The sequence below is a fragment of the Carcharodon carcharias genome, chromosome 1 (assembly GCF_017639515.1).
Source record: "Carcharodon carcharias isolate sCarCar2 chromosome 1, sCarCar2.pri, whole genome shotgun sequence".
NCBI lineage: Eukaryota > Metazoa > Chordata > Chondrichthyes > Lamniformes > Lamnidae > Carcharodon > Carcharodon carcharias.
Window position 1 is genome coordinate 222,881,476 of NC_054467.1, and position 21,059 is coordinate 222,902,534.

General features: G+C 41.8%; 1 protein-coding gene across 2 annotated transcripts in view; it reads left to right on the top strand.

Moving 5' to 3' along the window:
- The window catches only part of dym (dymeclin), a 553,915-nt gene that overhangs the window by 155,785 nt on the left and 377,071 nt on the right, over window positions 1-21,059 (top strand). For both annotated transcript variants that reach the window (XM_041192773.1, XM_041192774.1), the window contains exon 9: window positions 17,675-17,857. In XM_041192773.1, the coding sequence (XP_041048707.1) occupies window positions 17,675-17,857 (183 nt within the window). The remainder of the gene's footprint in view (window positions 1-17,674; window positions 17,858-21,059) is intronic.

Sequence of the window (21,059 nt, forward strand, 5' to 3'; positions counted from 1 at the left end):
TTTAGGAAAAAATGAAGAGATTTTTTTTTCTGAGGGCTGTGCGACTTTGGAACTACTTTCTTTATTCATTTACAGAATGTGGGCTTCGCAGGCTAGGCTAGCATTTATTGCCCATACCTAGTTGTCCTTGAGAAGGTGGTGGTGAGCCACCTTCTTGAACTGCTGCAGTCCATGTGATGTGGGTACACCCATAAAGCTGTTGGAGAGGGTGTTCCAGGATTTTGATCCATTGACAGTGAAGGAATGGATATTTCCAAGTCAGGATGGTGAGTGGCTTGGAGGGGAACTTCCAGGTGGTGGTATTCCCATTATTCTACTGCTCTTGTTCTTCTAGATGGTAGCGGTTGTGGGTTTGGAAGATGCTGCCCACGGTGGCTTGGTGAGTTTCTGCAGTGAATCTGTAGATGGTACATACTTCTGCCACTGTTTGTCATTGGTGGAGGGAGTGAATGTTTATGGATGTGGTGCTAATCAAGCGGGCTGCTTTGTCCTGGATGATGTCAAGCCTCTTGAGTGTTGTTGGAGTTGCACTCATCCAGGCAAGTTGGGAGTATTCCATCACACTCTTGACTTGAGCCTTCCATCTGGCGGACAGGCTTTGGGGAGTCAGAGGTGAGTTACTTGTCGCAGGATGCCTAGCTCCTGACCTGCTCTTGTAGCCATGTTATTTATATGGCTAGTCCAGTTCAGTTTCTATTCGATGATAACCTCCAGGATGTTGATAGTGGGGGATTCAGTGATGGTAATGCCATTGAATGTTAGGGCAATGGTTAGATTCTCTCTTGTTGGAGATGGTCATTGCCTGGCACTTATGTGGCATGAATATTCCTTGCCACTTGTCAGCCCAAGCCTGGATATTGTCCAGGTCTTACTGCATTTGGACATGGACTGCTTCAGTATCTGAGGAGTCACGAATGGTATTGAACATTGTGCAATCATGAGCAAATATGCCCGCTTCTGACCTAATGATGGAAAGTAGGTTATTGATGAAGCAGTTGAAGATGGCTGGGCCTAGGACACTACCCTGAGGAACTTCTGCAGTGATGTCTTGGAACTGAGATGATTGACCTCCAACAACCATAACCATCTTCCTTTGTGCTAGGTATGACTCCAACCAAAGGAGAGTTTTCCCCCGGATTCCCATTGACTGCAGTTTTGCTCGAGCTCTTTAATGCCACACTTGGTCAAATGTGGCCTTGATGTCAAAGTCAATCACTCTCACCTCACCTCTGGAGATCAGCTCTTTTCTCCATGTTTGATCCAAGGCTGTGATGAGGTCAGAAGCTGAGTGACCCTGGCGCCAGCCAAACTGAGCATCAGTGAGCAGGTTATTGCTAAGCAAGTGCTGCTTGATAGGACTGTTGTTGACTCCTTCTGTCACTTTACTGATGATGGAGAGTAGACTGATGGGGCAGTAATTGGCCAGACTGGATTTGTCCTGCTTTTGGTGTACAGGACATACCTGGGCAATTTTCCACATAGCCGGGTAGATGCCAGTGTTGTACCTGTACTGGAACAGCTTGGATAGGGGCGCGGCAGGTTCTGGAGCACAAGTCTTCAGTACTGTTGCTAGAATATTGTTATGGCTCATAGCCTTTCCAGTATCCAGTGCCTTCAACTTAATATCACATGGAGTGAATCAAATTGATTGAAGACTGGCATCTGTCAGGAGGTTCGGGACCTCCAGAGGAGGCCAAGATGGATCATCCACTCGGTACTTCTGGCTGAAGATTGTTAATGTTTCAGCCTTAACTTTTGCAGGGTTGATCCCTTAACTTTGGTAGTTATGGTAGGGTGGGAGACATGCCGGGCCATAAGGTTACAGATTGTGGTTGAGTCCATTTCTGCTGCTGCTGATGGCCCACATTGCCTCATGGGTGCCCAATCTTGAGCTGCCAGATCTGTTTGAAGTCCATCACATTTAGCACTGTGGTAGTGCCACACAACACAATGGAAGGTATCCTCAGTATGAAGACGGGACTTCGTCTCGATAATGACTGTGAGGTGGTCACTCCCACTGATACTGCTATGGACAGATGCCTCTGTGGCTTGCAGGGTGGTGAGAATGAGGTCAAGTATATTTTTCCCTGTTGGTTCCCTTGCCACCTACTGCAGATCCAGTTTAGCAGCTAGGTCCTTTAGGACTTGGCCAGCTTGGTCTGTGGTGGTGCTTCCGAGCCAGTCTCACCATGAGTACAGTCTGGCCCTTGCAACCCTCAGTGCTTCCTCGAAGTGGTGTTCAGCATGGAGGATTACTGATTCATCAGCTGGTGGGGGGAGGACGGGGTGCGGGGGTGTGCTGCGTGGTAACCTGCAGGAGGTTTCCTTGCCTAGTTTGACGCAATGCCATAATGCCATCGGGAACTGATGTTGAGGACTTCCACGGCAACTCCCTCCTGACTGTATACCACTATGCTGCCATATCTTCTGAGTCTAACTTGCCAGTGGGACAGGACATACCAAGGGATGCACAATGGTGATGTCTGAGATATTATCTTTAAGGTATGATTCCGTAAGGATGACTATGTCAGGCTGTTGCTTGACTAGTCTGTGAGACAGCGTTCCCAATTTTGGCACAAGCCCCCAGATGTTAGTAAGGAGGACTTTGCAGGGTCGACAGGGCTGGGTTTTCCCATTTTTGTTTCTGGTGCATATGTTGATGCCGGGTGGTCCATCCAGTTTCATTATTTTTTTATTGGCTTTTCAGCGCCATTTAGGCCATTTCAGAGGGCATTTAAGAGTCAGCTTCATTACCATGGACCTGGAGTCACATGTAAGTTAGACCAGGTGAGGACGGCAGATTTCCTTCCCTAAAGGGTTTTAATGACCATCCACACAATTTTATGACAATTCCAGATTTTTATTGAATTCAAATTCCACCATCATGGTGCTGGGATTCAAACTCGGGTCTCCAGATTACTGGTCCAGTGACAAAACCACCACGCTACTGCCTCCCACTCTGCCCCAGGAGGCGGTGTCATTGAATATTTTTATGGCAGATGTAGGTAGATTCTTGTTAGGCAAGGGAAACAAAGGTTATCGGTGGTAGATGGGAATGTGGAATTCAAAATACAAATGGATCAGCCATGATCTTATTGAATGGCAGAGCAGGTTCGAGGGGCTGAATGGTACACTCTTCCTATTTGGTATGTTCATATGAAGGATGTGAAGATGTTGGAGAAAGTGCAGAAAGGATTCATGAGAATGGTTCCAGGAATGAGGGACTTCAGTTATCAAGATAGATTGGAGAAGTTAGGATTGTTTTCCTTGGAGAAAAGAGGATGGAGAGCATTTTGCAAGAGGTATTCAAAATCATGGAGGTCCTCCTTACCCCAAACCTATTCCTCTCCTACCTTCTCTACTATTTGCTTTAGAGCCTCTGTTTACTTTCTAAATTTAACGAGTTGAAAAAAAAATCAAATTTGAATGGGAGAAAAGCTTTTAATAGCCTAAATCTCTCTTCTATATAATTATACTTCTGCAAGTGCCACATGTACATGCGCTTATGTACATGTGGACACAAACACAACAAGTCCCACCTTTACATTGAGGATACCCTCCATCTTGCTGTATGGCACTACCACTGTGCTAGTGGGATAGATTTCAAACACATCTAGCAACTCAAAGCTGGGCATTTATGAAGCTCTGTGGTCCATTAGCAGCAGCAAAATTGTATTCAACCACAAGCTGTACCTCATGTCCTGGCATATCCTTCACTCTACCATTACCAACAAGCCTGGAAGAGTGCAGGAGGGCATGCCAGGAGCAGGCATACCTAAAAATTAGGCGTCAGTCTGGTGAAGCTACAACATGGGACTACTTGCATGCCACCAGTGAAAACAGCATGCAATAGACAAAGCTGAGCAATTCCACAATCAATGGATCAGATCTAAGCTCTCCAGTCCTGCCATATCCAGTCATTAATGATGGTGGGCACTTCAACCACTAACAGGAGGAAGCGGCTCCACAAATACCCCTATCCTCAATGATGGGGGAGCCCAGCACACCAGTTTAAAAGACAAGGCTGAAGGATTTGCAACCATCTTCAGCCAGAAGTGCAGGGAGGATGATCCATCTTGTCCTCTTGATGCCAGATGTCAGTCTTCAGCCAATTCGATTCCCTCCACATGAAATCAAGAAATGGCACTGGATACTGCAAAGGCTGTAGGCCTTGACAACATTCCTGCAATAGTACTGGAGTCTTGTGCTCCAGAAATAGCCACCGCCCTAGCCAAGATATTCCAGTACAGCTATAATACTGGCAGATACCCAGCAATGTGGAATAATTGCCCAGGTATGTCGTACCCACAAAGCAGGACAAATTCAATTACTGTTCCATCAGACTTTTCTCGATCATTGGCCAGGTGTTGGAAGGTGTCATCGACAGTGCTGTGAAGTGGCACTTGCTTACCAATAACCTGCTCACTGACACACAGTTTGGGTTCCACCAGGGACACTCAACTCCTGATCTCATTACATCCTTGGCTCATACATTGACAAAAGAGCTGGGGTGAGGTGAGAGTGACTTGCCTTAACATCAAGGCAAGATTTGACTTGAGTGTGGCATTAAGGAGCCCTAGCAAAAATGAAGTCAGTGGGAATATGGGGAAAACTCTCCACTGGTTGTTGTCATACCTAGCATAAAGGAGGATGGTTATGGTTGTTGGAGGTCAATCATCTCAGCCCCGGGACATCACTGCAGGAGTTCCTTTAAGTAGTGTCCTAGGTCCAGCAATCTTCAGCTACTTCATCAATGACCTTCCCTCTATCATAAAGGCAGAAGTGAGGATGATCACTGATGATTGCACAATGTGGATACTCCCCACTTGCCTGGATGAGTACAGCTTCCACAACACGCGAGAAGCTTGATACCATTCGGGACAAAGCAGCCCACTTGATTGGCACCACATCCACAAACATTCACTCCCTTCACCAATGCACAGTAGCAGCACTGTGTACCATCTACAAGATGCATTGCGGTAATTCACCAAGGCTCCTTAGATAGCACCTTCCAAAACCATGACCACTATCTCCTAGAAGGAGAAGGGCAGCAGACACATGGGAACACCACCACCTGGAAGTTCCCCTTCAAGTCACTCACTATCCTGACTTGGAAATATATCGCTGTTCCTTCAGTGTCACTGGGTCAAAATCCTGGAACTCCCTTCCTAATAGCACTGTGGGTGTACCTACACCACATGGATTGCAGTGGTTCAAGTAAGGAGCTCACCACCACCTTCTCAAGGGTAACTAGGGATGGGAAATAAATACTAGTTCAGCCAGCGAAGCCCACATCCTGTGAATGAATACAAATAAAACTATGTTCAGTACCATTGACGACGACTCAGATACTGAAGTAGCCTGTGTTTATATGCAGCAAAACCTCAGCAATATTCAGGCTTGGACTGATAACTGGCAAGTGACATACGTGCCACACAAGTGCCAGGCAATGGCCAACTCCAACAAGAAAGAATCTAACCATTTGCCCTTGATATTCAATGGCATTATCACCGCTGAATCCCCACTATCAACATCCTGAGGGTTACCGTTGACCAGAAACTGAACTGAACCAGCCATACTGTGGTTACAAGAGCAGGTCAGAGGTTGGGAATTCTGTGACGAGTAACTCACCACCTGACTCCCAAAGCCTCTCTACCATCTACAAGGCATAAGTCAGGAATGTGATGGAATATGCTCCACTTGCCTGGATAAGTGCAGCTGCAACAACATTCAAGAAGCTTGACACCACTCAGGATAAAGCAGTCCACATGACTGGCACCCCATCCACCAACCTAAACATTCATTTCCTCCACCATCAATGCACAGTGGCAGCCGTATGTATTATATACAAAATGTATTGCTGCAGCTTACCAAGGCACCTTTGGCAGCACTTTCCAAATCCGTAGCCTCTACCGCCAGAAGGACAAGTGCAGCAGATGCATGGGAACACCACCACCTGCAAATTCCCCTCCAAGTCTCACACCATACTGACTTGGAACTTTATTGCTGTTCCTTCACAGTTGCTGGATCAAAATCCTGGTACTCCCTTTCAAACAACACTGTGGGTGTTCCTAAAACACATGGACTGCCAGTGGTTCAGGAAGGCAGCTCACTGCTTCTCAAGGGCAATTAGGGATGGGCAAATGCTGTCTTATCTAGCAATCCCCACGCCCCAGGAATGAATAAATAAAACAATTAAAACCTCAGTTTTGGTTATAAGCAATGATCAATTATCTGTTCTGTTAGTTAGCAAAACACTAGTGAGATAATTAGTTGGCTTCAAAGTTCTATTTTGAAAACTGAATAAATAACACAGGAAGACATTCTCTCTTCAATCATTTGTATCTCTCCTGTTCCCCTTGTTAGGTTAACTTAGAAACAAAACAGAAGTTATAACAGTTATGTGATTAATATTATTTCTTCATGCTCTCTTTTAACCTCTCCATTTTAAAACAGACACAAGCAAACTTACTCTCGATGAAGCTTTCGAAATTTACTCTGGTTTTCAAAATTTTTGAGACAAAATTAAAGAACTTGCATTTATCTGGAGCATTGCAAACCTTCAGGGCAGCCAAAGCACATCACAGCCAGAAGTACTTTGAATTGTAGCCACTGTTTCATATTGTGGCAAAAATGCTAGCCAGTGTGAATACAACATACTCCCCCAAACAGCAGTTTGACCAGATATTCTCTTCTGGTGATGTTGAGCGATGAATGTTAGCCCCGGCATGGGGAGAACTGCCCTGTACTTCTTCAAAAAGTGCCAAGAAACCTTTTGATTCCATTTGAGGGGGCAGATTTGGTTTAATGTCTCATCCAAAAGATTGCAGCACTTATACTGGAGTGCCAGTTTAGATTATGTGTTGAGTTCTCTGACGGGTTAGAATTCCCGACCTTCTATCTCAGAGTGCTACTACTGACACAAGATATGGACCAAAAGAAAGCTCCCAGGCAGAAACTGCTTGAAGCTAATAGAAGCATATTGCATCAATACAACTGACTGAATTGTACTGATGTGTCCTGAGAAATTAGGTACACTTCACATCCTGAGGCTGAATAATTCAAATTCAACTCATGCCATCACAGCTCTGGGCAAAAATATCAAACTCATTCAAAGGCATTAGTAGAAGGCTATGGCTTTGAACTGAAAAGCGAAAGTGTCAAAAGACAGTTTAATGGATAAATTTAATCATGTGAAATATGTAGTGTTTAAATTTTTTGGTAAATTAGATATTTAATTTAAAATGTTGGCAGTTTAAACTTTTCAGATAGAGATCGATGAATTTGCTCCACAATCCCACCGAATGGTCGGAGTCTGCAACTTTAAGATTCATTCGAGTGCTTTTAGCAAGTGAATTGCATTGTCTTTGAGATTAATTCCAGATAATGAGCCTTGCCAGTCACTGAAATATGGAAGGCATCAGAATTGAGCCTATTTCAATTCTCATTTGAAGTTCTTTCTTGGACATCATGAACAGGAATCTTGATTAATATCACCATCTTCCTCCTCCATGTTGATGGGTGCTGTGGTTGACTGTAGTGCCAGCCTAGAGCAGTATAGACCAAACAATGACCCTGGACTTAACCTGGCCTGGTCCAGTTCTATATACTGAGTCATTGGGAAAAGCAGGCACACTTTTTGAGTCAGCTTTGCTACCTCGTGGGGTATTCTGAGTGTTACAGAGGTGACATGACACACTTAAATGCAAAGACAGAATCCTCTCTCAAACATCACTGAATCACAGTGCAAAAGAGGCCCTTTGGCCCATTGAGTCTGCACTGACACATGAGAAACACCTGACCTACCTACCTAATCCCATTTACTAGCACTTGGCCCATAGCCTTGAATGTTATGACGTGCCAAGTGCTCATCCAGGTACTTTTTAAAGGATGTGAGGCAACCTGCCTCCACCCTCATCATAACCTCAGTGTTGTGCTTTTGTAAGAAGAACTTCAGTGTAAACAAATTAACAAGTGAGAAATTGTAGAAATTTCATTGAACAGTGTATCTGATGACTATCAAAACATAGGAATTTAACATTGCAGTCTGATTGTATTACCAGCTGTTGTCCCCCCAACTCTCCTCCCAGGCTAACATTTTCAGATACCTTTGTATTATTGCATCAGTGAAATGTTTAAATCCAAGCCCCTTGCTAAATAAACCATGTCTACAGCCATATGCTGAGTGGTTGCCAACCGAAGTAAGTTAATTGTGTCATGTGACTGGCCCCCTTCCTGGCACCGGAGAGGCTAGACATCGATCCCTGTATGACTGGACTGATTCCCAAAGCCTTTGGCTCTCATTTTCAATGCTTGGCGAGCACTTTCTTTTTCTCTTTCTGTCAGCCTTGGCAATCCAGCTATCTACAGCCAGGCTGGGCTGTAATCCTCACTGCAGACATACTGTCAGCCAGTTCTGTTTATCTTGAGAAGTAAGTTGTAAAAGAATTTGAGGTCTTATCTGTAGTAATTTGTGTGAGCACAGGAGCGTTGGTGCCACTCTATCACAGTGTATATTTTTGCTGTTGATGAAAGAGCTGTAGAGTGCATTTAACTGTTGAGCAATATTGAATTGATGTCAAGTAACATTTCCATAAATATTCAGACAATACATGGACTATCAGCTTTCTATAACACAATATTGTTTCAGAGCACAAATGGAATTTTCATTGTTAGAAAATATTAGGAAATATTTGTTGTTTATTTCCATAAATTTGCTGTGTTTTTAAAATCTTCCTAGGCTTCAAATAGCTTTCTGATTTCAATATAAAATACTACTTCCAGGATTAGTGGTTAAGGCAAAAGCTGTCAAGTTTCAACATTAGATTAGAGAGGTGAATAAAGAAAAAAGTGCTGAAAGGATATGGAAACATGATGGGTATTTGTGATTAGAACTACCTGCTCGTGTGGAGGGTAAATATTAACACCAACTGCTGGGCTACTTCCCAATATTTTATTTGATTAAACAATGTAGATCTTTTACATGTTGAGGTAGTTCATTCTGTGAACATGTATTTAATTTCAGCGTTTTTCACTTTTTCAATTGTTAAACTTTCATGGCCTTCATGAGGCAAACAGTGTACCAATCTTTCTTATTGTCATGGTATCTTATCCGCTTCTTTATTCAAAGAGTTGGTCAGTTACTGTTTGGCCTCTGGCATTTGCACAATTAGCCCACATTTTATATGTGGGACCCTCAATAATGAGTTTCAGCAGCCTGCCCCCTGTCCTCATCTCATGTTCACACATTTTTCTTGACTGTCACTATGACAAATTGTATGGGCCCTTTCACCTTTGATGATGAAGTCAGTTAACTCAGCCCCAGAGTTAAAACTTGGGATAACCTTGGTTTGTATGGTTAATTACATACATTGTTGTTCAGAGCCATTGTTGTTCAGATCTGGTTATGTTAGTTTAACAATTGCTTAAATTCTAGAAAATATTCAGTCAACACTTTTGTTGTGGGTGATATTTTCCTGCTTTCTTCCTACTTCTATAGTTAAAGTAAGAGACCTATAGTTGTCAGTGATCAAGATATTAATTTGAAAAGAATGTTTAAAAAATTATAGATTTGGTACTAAGGTGTGTAAACAATTCTCATCAAAGAGAATAGCAGTGGTGTATGCCATTTTCTTTATTTGTCAGCCTATATGTAATTATGTCCTGATCACTAGTAAATTCTAATGTATCATTATTTGATGTTCTGTTGTTTATTGTTTGAATGTTTCAAATGGTGTTAGTCAGAATTGAACTGCACTTGTTAGAGACACTCCTCATACACAAAACATCTCACAGCTGTGTTTTATGAGAATTATTTTGTATATTAGCACCAATGTACTTTCAAAAAACTTATATTTGGTCTAACACCTCTTCACTGATTGGAGTCATATCTAGCACAAAGGAAGATGGTTGTAGTTGTTGGAGATTATCATCTCAGCTCCAGGACATCGCTGCAGGGGATCCTCAGAGTAGTGTCCTAGGCCCAACCATCTTCAGCTGCTTCCTCAATGACTTTCCTTCCATCATAAGGTCAGAAGTGGAGGTATTCGCTGATGATTGCACAATGTTCACCATTTGCAATTCCCCAGATACTGAAGCAGTCCATGTCCAAATGCAGCAAGACCTGGACAATATCCAGGCTTGAGCTGACAAGTGGCAAGTAACATTTGCGCCACGCAAGTGTCAGGCAATGACCATCTCCAATAAGAGAGAATCTAACCATTGCCCCTTGATGTTCAGTTGCATAACCATCACTGAATCCCCCACTGTCAACATCCTGGGGGTTACCATTGACCAGAAGCTGAACTGGACTAGCCATATAAATACTGTGGCTACAAGAGCAGGTCAGAGGCTAGGAATCCTGCGATGATTAGCTCACCTCCTGACTCTCCAAAACCTGTCCACCATCTACAAGGCACAAGTCAGGAGTGTGATGGAGTATTCCCCACTTGCCTGGATGAGTGCAGCTCCCACAACATCAAGAAGCTTGACACCATCCAGGACAAAGCAGCCCTCTTGATTGGCACCGCATCCATAAACATTCACTCCCTCCCCCATCAATGCAGAGTAGCAGCGGTGTGTAACATCCTAAGGCGGATTTTAAGAATTCACCAAGGCTCTTTCGACAGCACCTCCAAACCCACAACTACTAGCATCTAGAAGGACAAGGGCAGCAGACACATGGGAGCACCACTACCTGGAAGTGCCCCCCCCACCCCCCAAGTCACTCATCATCTTGGTTTGAAGATATATCACCGTTCCTGCAGTCATTTGGTCAAAACCCTGGAACTCCCTCTCTAACAGCACTGGTGTACCTACACCACATGGACTGCAACAGTTCAAGAAGGCAGCTCACCACCACCTTCTCGAGGGAATTAGGGATGGGCAATATATGCTGGCCCAGCCAGCGAAGCCCACATCATGTGAATGAATAAAAAAAACATACTACTGTAATGCTTATGTGATGCTCTTAATTAATTTCAATCTTAAAGCATTCCCTCAATCAGTATTGCATGAAGGTGCTTGAACTCAAATTGTCTTTGCTGTTTACTGTGTGCTGGTGGTGGAGGCAATGACTGTTTAAGTTGGTGGATGGGGTGCCAATCAAGTGGGCTGCTTTGTCCTGGATGATGTTGAACTTCTTCAGTGTCATTGGAGTTGCGCTCATCAAGGCAAGTGGATCATACTTGTGCTTTGGGGAATCACGAGATGAGTTACTAGCTGCAGATTTCCCATCCTCAGACCTCTCCTTGTAGCAACAGTATTTCTGCCCAGTCCAGTTAAGTTTCTGGTCAATGGTAACCCCAAGATGTTGCATGCAGTTATCCAACAATGAGCTCGTTTGAGTAAAAGTCACCTTTGCATGTCTAGCCTTGATAATATGTAAGTTAGCAAAAGCCACTTGAAGACCAGTCATCTTGAGTTTTAAAATAAAGTGCAAAATGGCTGTAATTTATTCACGAGTACTTGAGGATAAGCCAACTGTAGTAATTTTTCATTGCTTTATGGGTCAGTTTCTTCAAAACACTTTTTTTTGTATTTGGAATGAAACACACTCATTTTTGAAACTAATCTTCAAAACAAATTGAGTGTGTGTTGTTTGTATATCTATATATATTATCTCTGCTTTTATATATATATTGTGTATATATATATATATATATATATATAATATATACACACACACATATCTATATATATATATATATATATATATATATATATTCCCTCTTGGTACCACTCCTTCCTGTTCTTTATCTAAAGCCCTCATGACGACCAACTTCCTCCTTTCGGTTGGAAGGATATAATGCAATCCTGACAATTTTGTTATTATCACTAATGCTGCAATTGGCTGATAATGAGATGTGATTGATCTTTATGGTTTTATCTTTCTCCACTAGATGCCAGTGGTAAGTTGCTGCAATACCTTTATGTTCAGTAGCTAAACCCAATAACAAATAGAGGCCTTCTGCCTTTGCTGCCCACTGTGCTTGTACCTCTATCAAAATAGATGTATTCTTATATCATTGTTAGGTGAAAGCTGAGACACTTGCTTATTTTTTTGTTTTGTCATTGCTGATACAATGGAAGTTGTATTGCAACAGTATAAGCTTAGCAGTTTAGGAGTCTTATCAGCTCCAATCTGATGTCATCTGGCAACCCAATGCAGGATGGGATCAGAAAGCCTTGGGTTTAAATTCTGCCAGAGTATATTTTTCCTCTCAATTTGTATAATATTTAGATATGGGAAGAAAACATAAAGGGCGTTGAGTGCTTGCCATACTATTGCGTTATATGTCTTCAAACACTCCTGGTTGTTGGGAAGAGGCATAAGTCAGCACTGATGAGAGAAAATGTGTCCAAAGGAGACTGACTTCAAGTGGTTAACATGACTCCAATACTCTGGTTGAAATTCATCATAGTGTATCAAGTCATCATCAGTCAACTCTATGCTTCTGCACACTGTTCTTTGGCAAGGGCATTGCAACAGATAGAGTTACATAAAAGTCTACAGCACAGGAATTAGGCTATTTGACCCAGATGGTATATACAGATATTTTTACTCCACATAAGCCTTTCCCCCAATGCTTTTCATGGTGGTACAGGGAGCCATTCATGTGGGAGGAGAAAAGGGAAATGTAGTTGTAATCGGGGATAGTATAGTTAAGGGAATAGATACGGCTCTCTGTAGCCAGGATCGAGAGTCCCGAAGGCTGTGTTGCCTACGTGGTGCCAGGGTTAAGGATATCTCATCTGGGCTGCAGAGGAACTTGGGGTTGGAGGGGAAAGATCCAGTTGTCGTGGTCCATGTGGGTACCAACAATATAGGTAGGAGAAGGAAAGAGGTTCTGCTGAGGGAATACAAGCAGCTCGGGGCTAAATTAAAAAGCAGAACCATAAAGGTAATAATCTCCGGATTACTACCTGAGCCATGAGCTAATTGGCACAGGGTCAATAAGATTAAAGAGGTAAATGCGTGGTTCAAAAGATTGGTGTGGGAGAAGTAGGTTCGAATCATGGGATGTTGGCACCTGTACTGGGGAAAGAGGGAGCTATTCCGTTTGGACGGGCTCCACTTGAATCATGTTGGGACCAGTGTCTTGGCGAACCGCATAACCAGGGTCGTAGATAGGATTTTAAACTAAATAGTGGTGGGGAGGGTTCAGTTGCATGGAAATATAAAAAATCAAAGTTTAAGGACAGGGTAAGAGTGCAGGTTAGTGACAAGGCTGATTGCTATCTAAAAGTGAAAGGAAGGGACAGAGCGTGTGAATGCCATATTGCACCAAAGAATCATGTACGAATAGGGAAAATTGACAATAGGGCAAACCTAAAGGTTTTGTATCTGAATGCACATAGCATTTGGAATAAAACTAATGAGTTAACAGCACAAATAGAGATAAATAGGTACGATTTGGTGGCGATTACTGAGATGTGGTACAGGGAGAACAGGTTTGAGAGTTGAACATCCAAGGGTACTTTAAGCAGTAGTTTAGCAGCAGGGCACAGTATAAACCTGGAAATACTGGGAATGTGTAAGAAAGGCACAGCAATAATCACGGGTGATTTTAATATGCATATAGACTGGACTAATCAAATTGGCAAGGGCAGCCTTGAGGGAGAGTTCATAGAGTATATTAGAGATTGGTTCCACAACATATTGCTCCAAGAAACAATCAGGGAGCAGGCTATTCTGGATTTAGTTTTGTGTAATGAGATGGGATTAATTAATGATATCATAGTAAAGGATCCTCTAGGGAAGAGTGATCATAGCATTCTAGAATTTCAAGTTCAGTTTGAGTGTGAGAAACTTGAGTCCCATACTAGTGTTCTGGAGGGCAGATTTGTCCCAAGTGGACTGGGGCAGGAAGACTACAAGGTAGGACAGTGGATGAACAGCGGCAGATATTTAAGGAGATATTCAATTCCTCCCAAGTAAAATATATCCCAATGAGGAAGAAAGATGGTAAAAGGAGGAAAAAGCATCCATGGCTAAGCAAGGAAGTTAAAGATAACTTCAAGGCAAAAACTAAAGCATACCAAATTGCAAAGGTCAGTGGCAGGCTGGAAGATTGGGAAACTTTTAAAGATGAACAAAGGGTCACTAAAAAAAATAAAAAGAGCAAAGGTAAATTATGAAAAAATTAGCGCAAAATGTAAAAACTGATAGCAATGGCTTCTACAAGTTTATAAAAGGAAAGAGAGTAGCTAAACTGAATATTGGAGGACGAGACTGGGGAGTTAATAGTGGGGAACGCAGAAATGACAGTGACGCTTAATCAATATTTTGCCTCAGTTTTCACAGTGGAGGACACTAGTACCACCCCAATAGTAACAGGTAGTGCAGAGTGTATAGAGAAGGAGGAACTTAGAACAATCACCATCACTAGCGAAAAAGTGCCCAGATGGCCTACATCCCAGGGTCATAAAGGAAGTGGCAGTGGAGATAGTGGATGCACTGGCTATAATATTCCAAAATTCCCTGGATTCTGGAAAGGTTCCAGTGGATTGGAAAAATGTTAATATAATGCCCTTATTCGGCGGGGGGGGTGCTGAAAGTTAGAATCTATAGACCCAGTTAGTCATTGGGAAATTGTTGGAATCCATTATTAAGTAGTAATGGGGCATTTGGAAAGTCAAAATGCAATCCATCAGAGTCAGCATGGTTTTATGAAGAGTAAATCGTGTTTGACTAATTTGCTAGAGTTCTTTGAAGATGTGACAAGCAAAGTAGATAATGGGGAACCTGTAGATGTAGTATATCTGGACTTCCAAAGGCCTTTGATTAGGTGCTGCACAAAAGATTAATACACAAGATAAGATCACATGGAGTTAGGGGTAATATATGAGCTTGGATAGTGGATTGGCTAACCAACAGAAAGTAGAGAGTTAGGATAAATGGGTCATTTTATGGATGGCAAGCTGTAACTAGTGGGGTGCCACAGGGTTCGGTCCTTGGGCCCCAACTATTTACAATCTATATTAATGACTTGGATTCAGGGATAGAAGGTACTACAACTAAATTTGCAGATGACACCAAAATAGGTGGGAAAGTAAGTTGCAATGAATAAATAAGAAATTTACAAATGGATATGGATAGGTTAGATGAATGGGCTAATATTTGGCAGATGGATAAGTGTGAGGTTATCCACTTTGGTTGGAAGAATAAAAAGGCGACTTATTATTTAAATGGAGAGAAACTTCAGAATGCTTCAGTGCAGAGGGATCTGTGTGTCCTCATGCATGAATCGCTGAAAGCTGGAATGCAGATACAGCAGGCAATAAGGAATGCAAATGGAATTTTGGCATTTATTGCTAAAGGAATAGAGTATAAAAATAAGGAAGTGTTGTTGCAACTGTACAAGGCATTGGTGAGACCGCACCTGGAGTACTGTACACAGTTTTGGTCCCCTTACTTGAGGAAGGATGTAGTTGCACTGGAGGTGGTTCAGAGGAGGTTCACTAGATTGATTCCAGAGATGCATGGCTTGCCTTATGAGGAGAGATTGAGCAGTTTAGGCCTATACTCGCTAGAGTTTAGAAGGATGAAAGGGGATCTAATTGAGATATATAAGATGCTAAAGGGTATAGACAAAGTAGACATGTAGCAGATGTTTCCCCTTCTGTGGCATTCTAGAATGAGAGGCCATAGTTTTAGGCTAAGGGGTAGTAGATTTAAATCAGAGATGAGGAGGAATTACTTTTCTCAAAGGGTGGTGAATCTGTGGAATTGTGCAGTGGATTCCAGGGCGCTGAATAAATTTGAGGAGGAGATAGATTTTTAATTAGTAATGGGTTGAGAGGTTATGGGGAGAGGGTGGGAAATTGGAGTTGAGGCTGAAATGAGATCAGCCATGATTGTAATGAATGGCGGGGCAGGCTCAAGGGGCTGAATTGCCTACTCCTCCTAGTTCTTATGTTTTTATGTTCATCTGTGCATCGACTGTTGCCTTAATGCCTTCAGTGCTCTCTTCTTCAACCACTCTATTGCAATGGGTTCCATATTCTCACTGCTCTCACTGTAAGTATGTTCCTTGTAAATTCTGTGTTTGATTTGTTAGTTGCTATCTTACATTTATGGCCCCAGCAAATGGAAAAAGTTTCTCTTCACCCAGCCCATCAAATCCCTTATAATTTTAAAGACCTCCATCAGGCCTCCACTTAGTTTTTCTTTTCCCAAGACAAGAAACCCAGCTTCCTCAATCTTTTCACCCTGTTGCGTCCTCAAGGATAATAGAAAAGCAGGGGGCAAAAGGGGAGAGAGAAACTTAAAACCATCATAATCACAAGAGAAAATGTACTAGGAAAACTAAAGGGACTCAAGGTTGAAATGTGCCCTGGATCTGATGGCTTGCATCCTAGAGTCTTAAAGGAAGTGGCTGGAGGGATAGTGGATACATTGGTTGTAATCTTCCAAAATTCCCTAGATTCTGGAAAGGACCCTGTGGATTGGAAAGCCACAAATATAACACTATTCAAGAAAGGAAGGAGACAGAAAGCAGGAATCTAAAAAGTGATTAGTATAACAACTGCCAGTAATCTGTCTTGGATATTGAGGAAGTATTTTGCTGGACCCTATGGATGACTTGTTTGAGTGCTTGCTTATCTCAGCTGGGATTTTCCGGTCCTGCCCATGGCAGGAATTGTCATGGGTGAGATGGGAAATTTGATGGACCAGCCAAAGGTCCGTTGACTTCGGGCAGGAATTTGAAAATCTTGGCCCTCATTGCAATTAGCCGTTTGGGTGAGTGAAGTGCCTTAAATGTCATCATAAAATGTTCTTTCCTAGCTAGGGATTATCATTATTGCCCAGCACGCTTGGAGGCAAGGATGGTTTGTCCGTTTTTGTGATTATGCATGACAGCTTTTATCATGGGTTTACCTTGCACTGTTGCTGCCAAAGACCACCCTAACTTTGATATCATACTTTGGGTAAAAAGGTGGTGGCATAACCTCCTGAGGGCTATGAATGAGCAGGGTACAGTCATTTGTATGGTTACGTGACTGCTGGCCTCTGATTTTTTGTAGCCATCAGGAAAATCATGTTCTCGATTTTCAAGCCACTGCGCCGAATCTCAGTACTAATCCGTCCTTACTTGAGAAAAATTGTAACCATTTTGACCTGCTGTGAATATCATGTCTATAATACAGTGAAGGTTTACCTTTCTTCCTGTTGGTGAAAATGCTCTTTTTATACTGTGAATGATTTTTTACCAACAGAAGAATAAGATAGCTTGCTTTTGTCAACTTATTTGGTTGCCACTTGGTACTGTGGGAAGTGGTGCTTTTTGGGTTGGGGATATGGGAATTGTCTGGCTTTCCACTTTTAACTAAGGGAAATACAGAATTGGGCTTTGCTATGAAGACAACATTTATAGAACCTTTGTTTATTGCTCATAGTATCCCAGAAATGGACATGGAAATTGTGTCTCAGAATTGCTATCTTGAAGTTGAATTTATTGTAATGAAAATGTACCTTTGCTTTGGTCTTGATCTGTCCTAAATAAGCTGGTGATGTGTTATGTTTCACAGTATAGTCATTTGTTACCTTCATCAAAATGGTAAATTGCTTTTTATTAACTGTGAGCCAGGAAGGAAGAGTGGATGCAAGAAAATGGATTTATGAAGCATTAAGGACACACTCTCATCTCCTTTCTCTCTTTCTCTTCAACAGCTGGCCTCTGGACAGTTCTTACCTTGGGAGGAGTTGGGAATAAGGCAACCCAGCAAGGGGACGTGTCATCCCCACTGGCAAATCGAAGTCTCCTGCTGCTGCTTGTTTTATCTAACCTGAGCAACACACCAGAAAGCCCAAATCCATACAGACAGTCGATAATGTCCTTCAAGAATACACAAGGTTTGTGTTAAGCCTGCAAATTTAAAAAAATATATCCCCTTTTAACTGTTCACCTGCTTAACTGTCAGATGTACTCATTGCACCAAAGACTTATAGATTGCTTGATTGAGGAATTGGATAATGCCTGAATTAGGGCGCTGTTGTGCTGGGAAACCAGGCTAGAGGATAGATCAATAGAGAAGCAGTGGCAAACATTTAAGGGGATATTTCAGAGTATTCAGAATAAGTACGTTCCTATTACAAAGAAAAATTCTAAGGGGAGGACCCACTATCTGTGGTTAACTAAAGAAGTCAAGGAAAGCATCAAACTTAAGGAAAAAGCATACAACTCCGCAAAGATGAGTGGCAGGACAGATGATTGGATAGAATATGAAGAACGGCAGAGAATGACTAAAAGGTTAATCAGGAGAAAAAAATTAGAGGTATGAGGGGAAGCTAGCTAAAAATGTGAAAGAGTTTCAACAGGTATTTAAAAAGGAAAAGAGTAAGTAAAGTGAGTGTTGGTCCTCTAGAGAGTGATGGTGAGAAGTTAATAGTAGATAGTAAGGAAATGGAAGAAGAAATGAACAAATATTTTGCTTGTGTTCACTATAGAGGATACAAAAAACATTCCAGTAACAGCTGCAAATTAGGAGGTGAAAGGGAGAGAGGAACTTAGTGAAATTGAAATCACTAGGGAAATGTTACTGAGCAAATTGAGCTGCAGGCTGGTAAGTCTCCAGGTCCCGATGGACTACATCCTAAGGTCTTAAAAGAGGTGGCTACTGAGGTAGTCGAAGAACTGAAGTGAATTTTCCAAAATTTGCTAGATTCTGCAAAGGTTCCATCAGACTGGAAAGCAGCAAATATAACACCTCTATTGAAGAAGGGAGGAGGCAGAAAGCAGGAAATTTTAGGCCAGGTAGCTTGACGTCTATCGTGGGGAAGTTGTTAGAATCAATTATTAAAGAGGTAATAGCTGGGCTTAGAAGAGCTCAAGGCAATCGGGAAGAGTCAGCATGGTTTTGTGAAAGGCAAATCGTTTAACCAATTTATTGGAGTGTTTTGAAGGAGTAACGTGCAGTGGATAAAGGGGAGCCTGTAGACATACTGTACTTGGATTTCCAGAGACATTTGATAAGGTGTCACATCAAAGGTTATTAAGGAAAATAAAAGCACATGGCGTAGTGGGTAACATATTAGCATGGAAAGCAGATTGGCTGAAAGCAAAATACTGCATCTGAAACAAAAGCAGAAAATGCTGGAAAAACTCAGCAGGTCTAGCAGCACCTGCGGAGAGAGAAACAGAGTTAACGTTTTGAGTCCGTATGACCCTTCTTCATGAAGAGCTCCACACTGTGTCCTGCCAGGAGATTCCCAATATTCATTTGAGGCAGCAAAGGTGGAAGCTGTTCAGCCACCTTTCTTGGCATTCATAAGTTGTCCATGCTTTGCTGCTGTAGAAGAGGGTGCTGAGAACACAAGCCTGGTAAACACGGAGCTTTGTATTTTTGGTTAGTTTGCTGTTAGTTCACTCTTGACCTCTTGACTTTGATGTGACAGCTGAGGCCTTGGCAATCCTGGTGCTGATTTTGGCTGCTGGTAATATTTGATCTGAGGTGTGTGAAGCTGTTGAGCTCCAGCATGAGGTTGCTGATGTTAATGGAAGGTGGAGTCTCTATGTCCTGGCCCATAACTTTGGTCTTGCTAATGCTGACTGTCCATCCAAACTCCTTGCAGGCCTGGGAGAACCGATCTGCAAGCTGCTGTAAGTAAGCTTCGGTGCGAGATGCTAGCGTGGGGTCCTCAGTAAACAGCAACTCAGGATTAAGATATTACGCACATTGGTCTTGGGGTGCAGTCTTGCTAAGTTGAACATCATGAAATGACACTGTAATGATTAATGGTCTAGCAGTTAAAAAATATGATAAGAACAAGCATTGCTTGTTTCAGAAAACGTGTCGAGGTTAGTGATATAATTTCTGTTTACAGAGAGCTGAAGTGGAAAGTACATAATCTTGATAGTTTTTTAAAAGCATTAAGGTAGTGCAGCTTTGTTTAAAGAAAAAGGAAATACTCCTATGTAAAAAAAAAAATCTTATTTTAAAAAAATGGGCGTTTAATCAATGTGCTCATATTTTACACTGTTGAAGATACTCCAGAAGTAGTACTATCGGTGAAAAAGGAAATGGAATCATAAAACAGCTCACTGAATTATCCAAATGTTATGAAGGCAACTATCGGCTGTTTTAGAAAAAGTTGGAATTAGAGGCACCATTTATTTTCACAAAGCATGGCAGGTACCAACTCTGGAAATATAAAAGTAAAATTTATACTTTAAATGAATATACATCCAAGCAAATGTAGTTGAATTCCTGAAGCACCGTATCACCACTTTTTATTTATTGCCATCACTGATCACCTGACTCAACACCCCTTTGCAAATGCGGAACTGGACTGATTTTAAAGAAAATACGATTTTATTAAAAGTAAAAAAAGAACTAAATGATGGGAATATAAAATAAAAACAAAATGCTAGAATTGCACAGCAGATTACTTAGCATCTAAAAAGAAACAAAGACGTGTTGGTATCAGGTAACTGAAGATTGAAGGGTAAACGGGCATTTTAGTACAGTTGGAAAAATAGAGATGGAGAAAGAATAGCTAATATGTTGAATAACCCGTAAACTGATAAATATAAAGAGAGGCTTCAGAGATTTAAAGAGAGGCTTCAGAGATTTAAAGAGAAACAAAAGAATGTGCAAATAGTGGATGCAGAAAGCCACTCAAGCATAAACAGGAAGAGGAAAAAAACATGAACAGGAAGAGGGTTTAAAAAAAATGAAATTAAAAGTGAAAATGTATGAGAAACACAGTAGATTCATCAATCTACAAGAAAATGTTGCAGTAGATGCTTGCACTGTTCTCCTCTTCCATCCTAGCAACCTCTGTCTTTTTCTGGTAATTTTCCACCACCTATAAAGCAGTTCCACATATTTCAAGCATATTTCTCCAGTAAACCTACTCCGATTTCTGTTGAGATGGAAACCTCTGTTGTAACCATAGGAAACATAAGAAATAGGAGCTGGAGTAGGTTATTTGGCCTCTTGACTCTGATCCAGCATTCAACTAGATCATGGCTGCTCATCTACCTCAAGGCATTTTGTTTCTCTTCTTAACCACTCTACTTTTAGATGCCTTTTTTTTGACATCTTGCAATGCA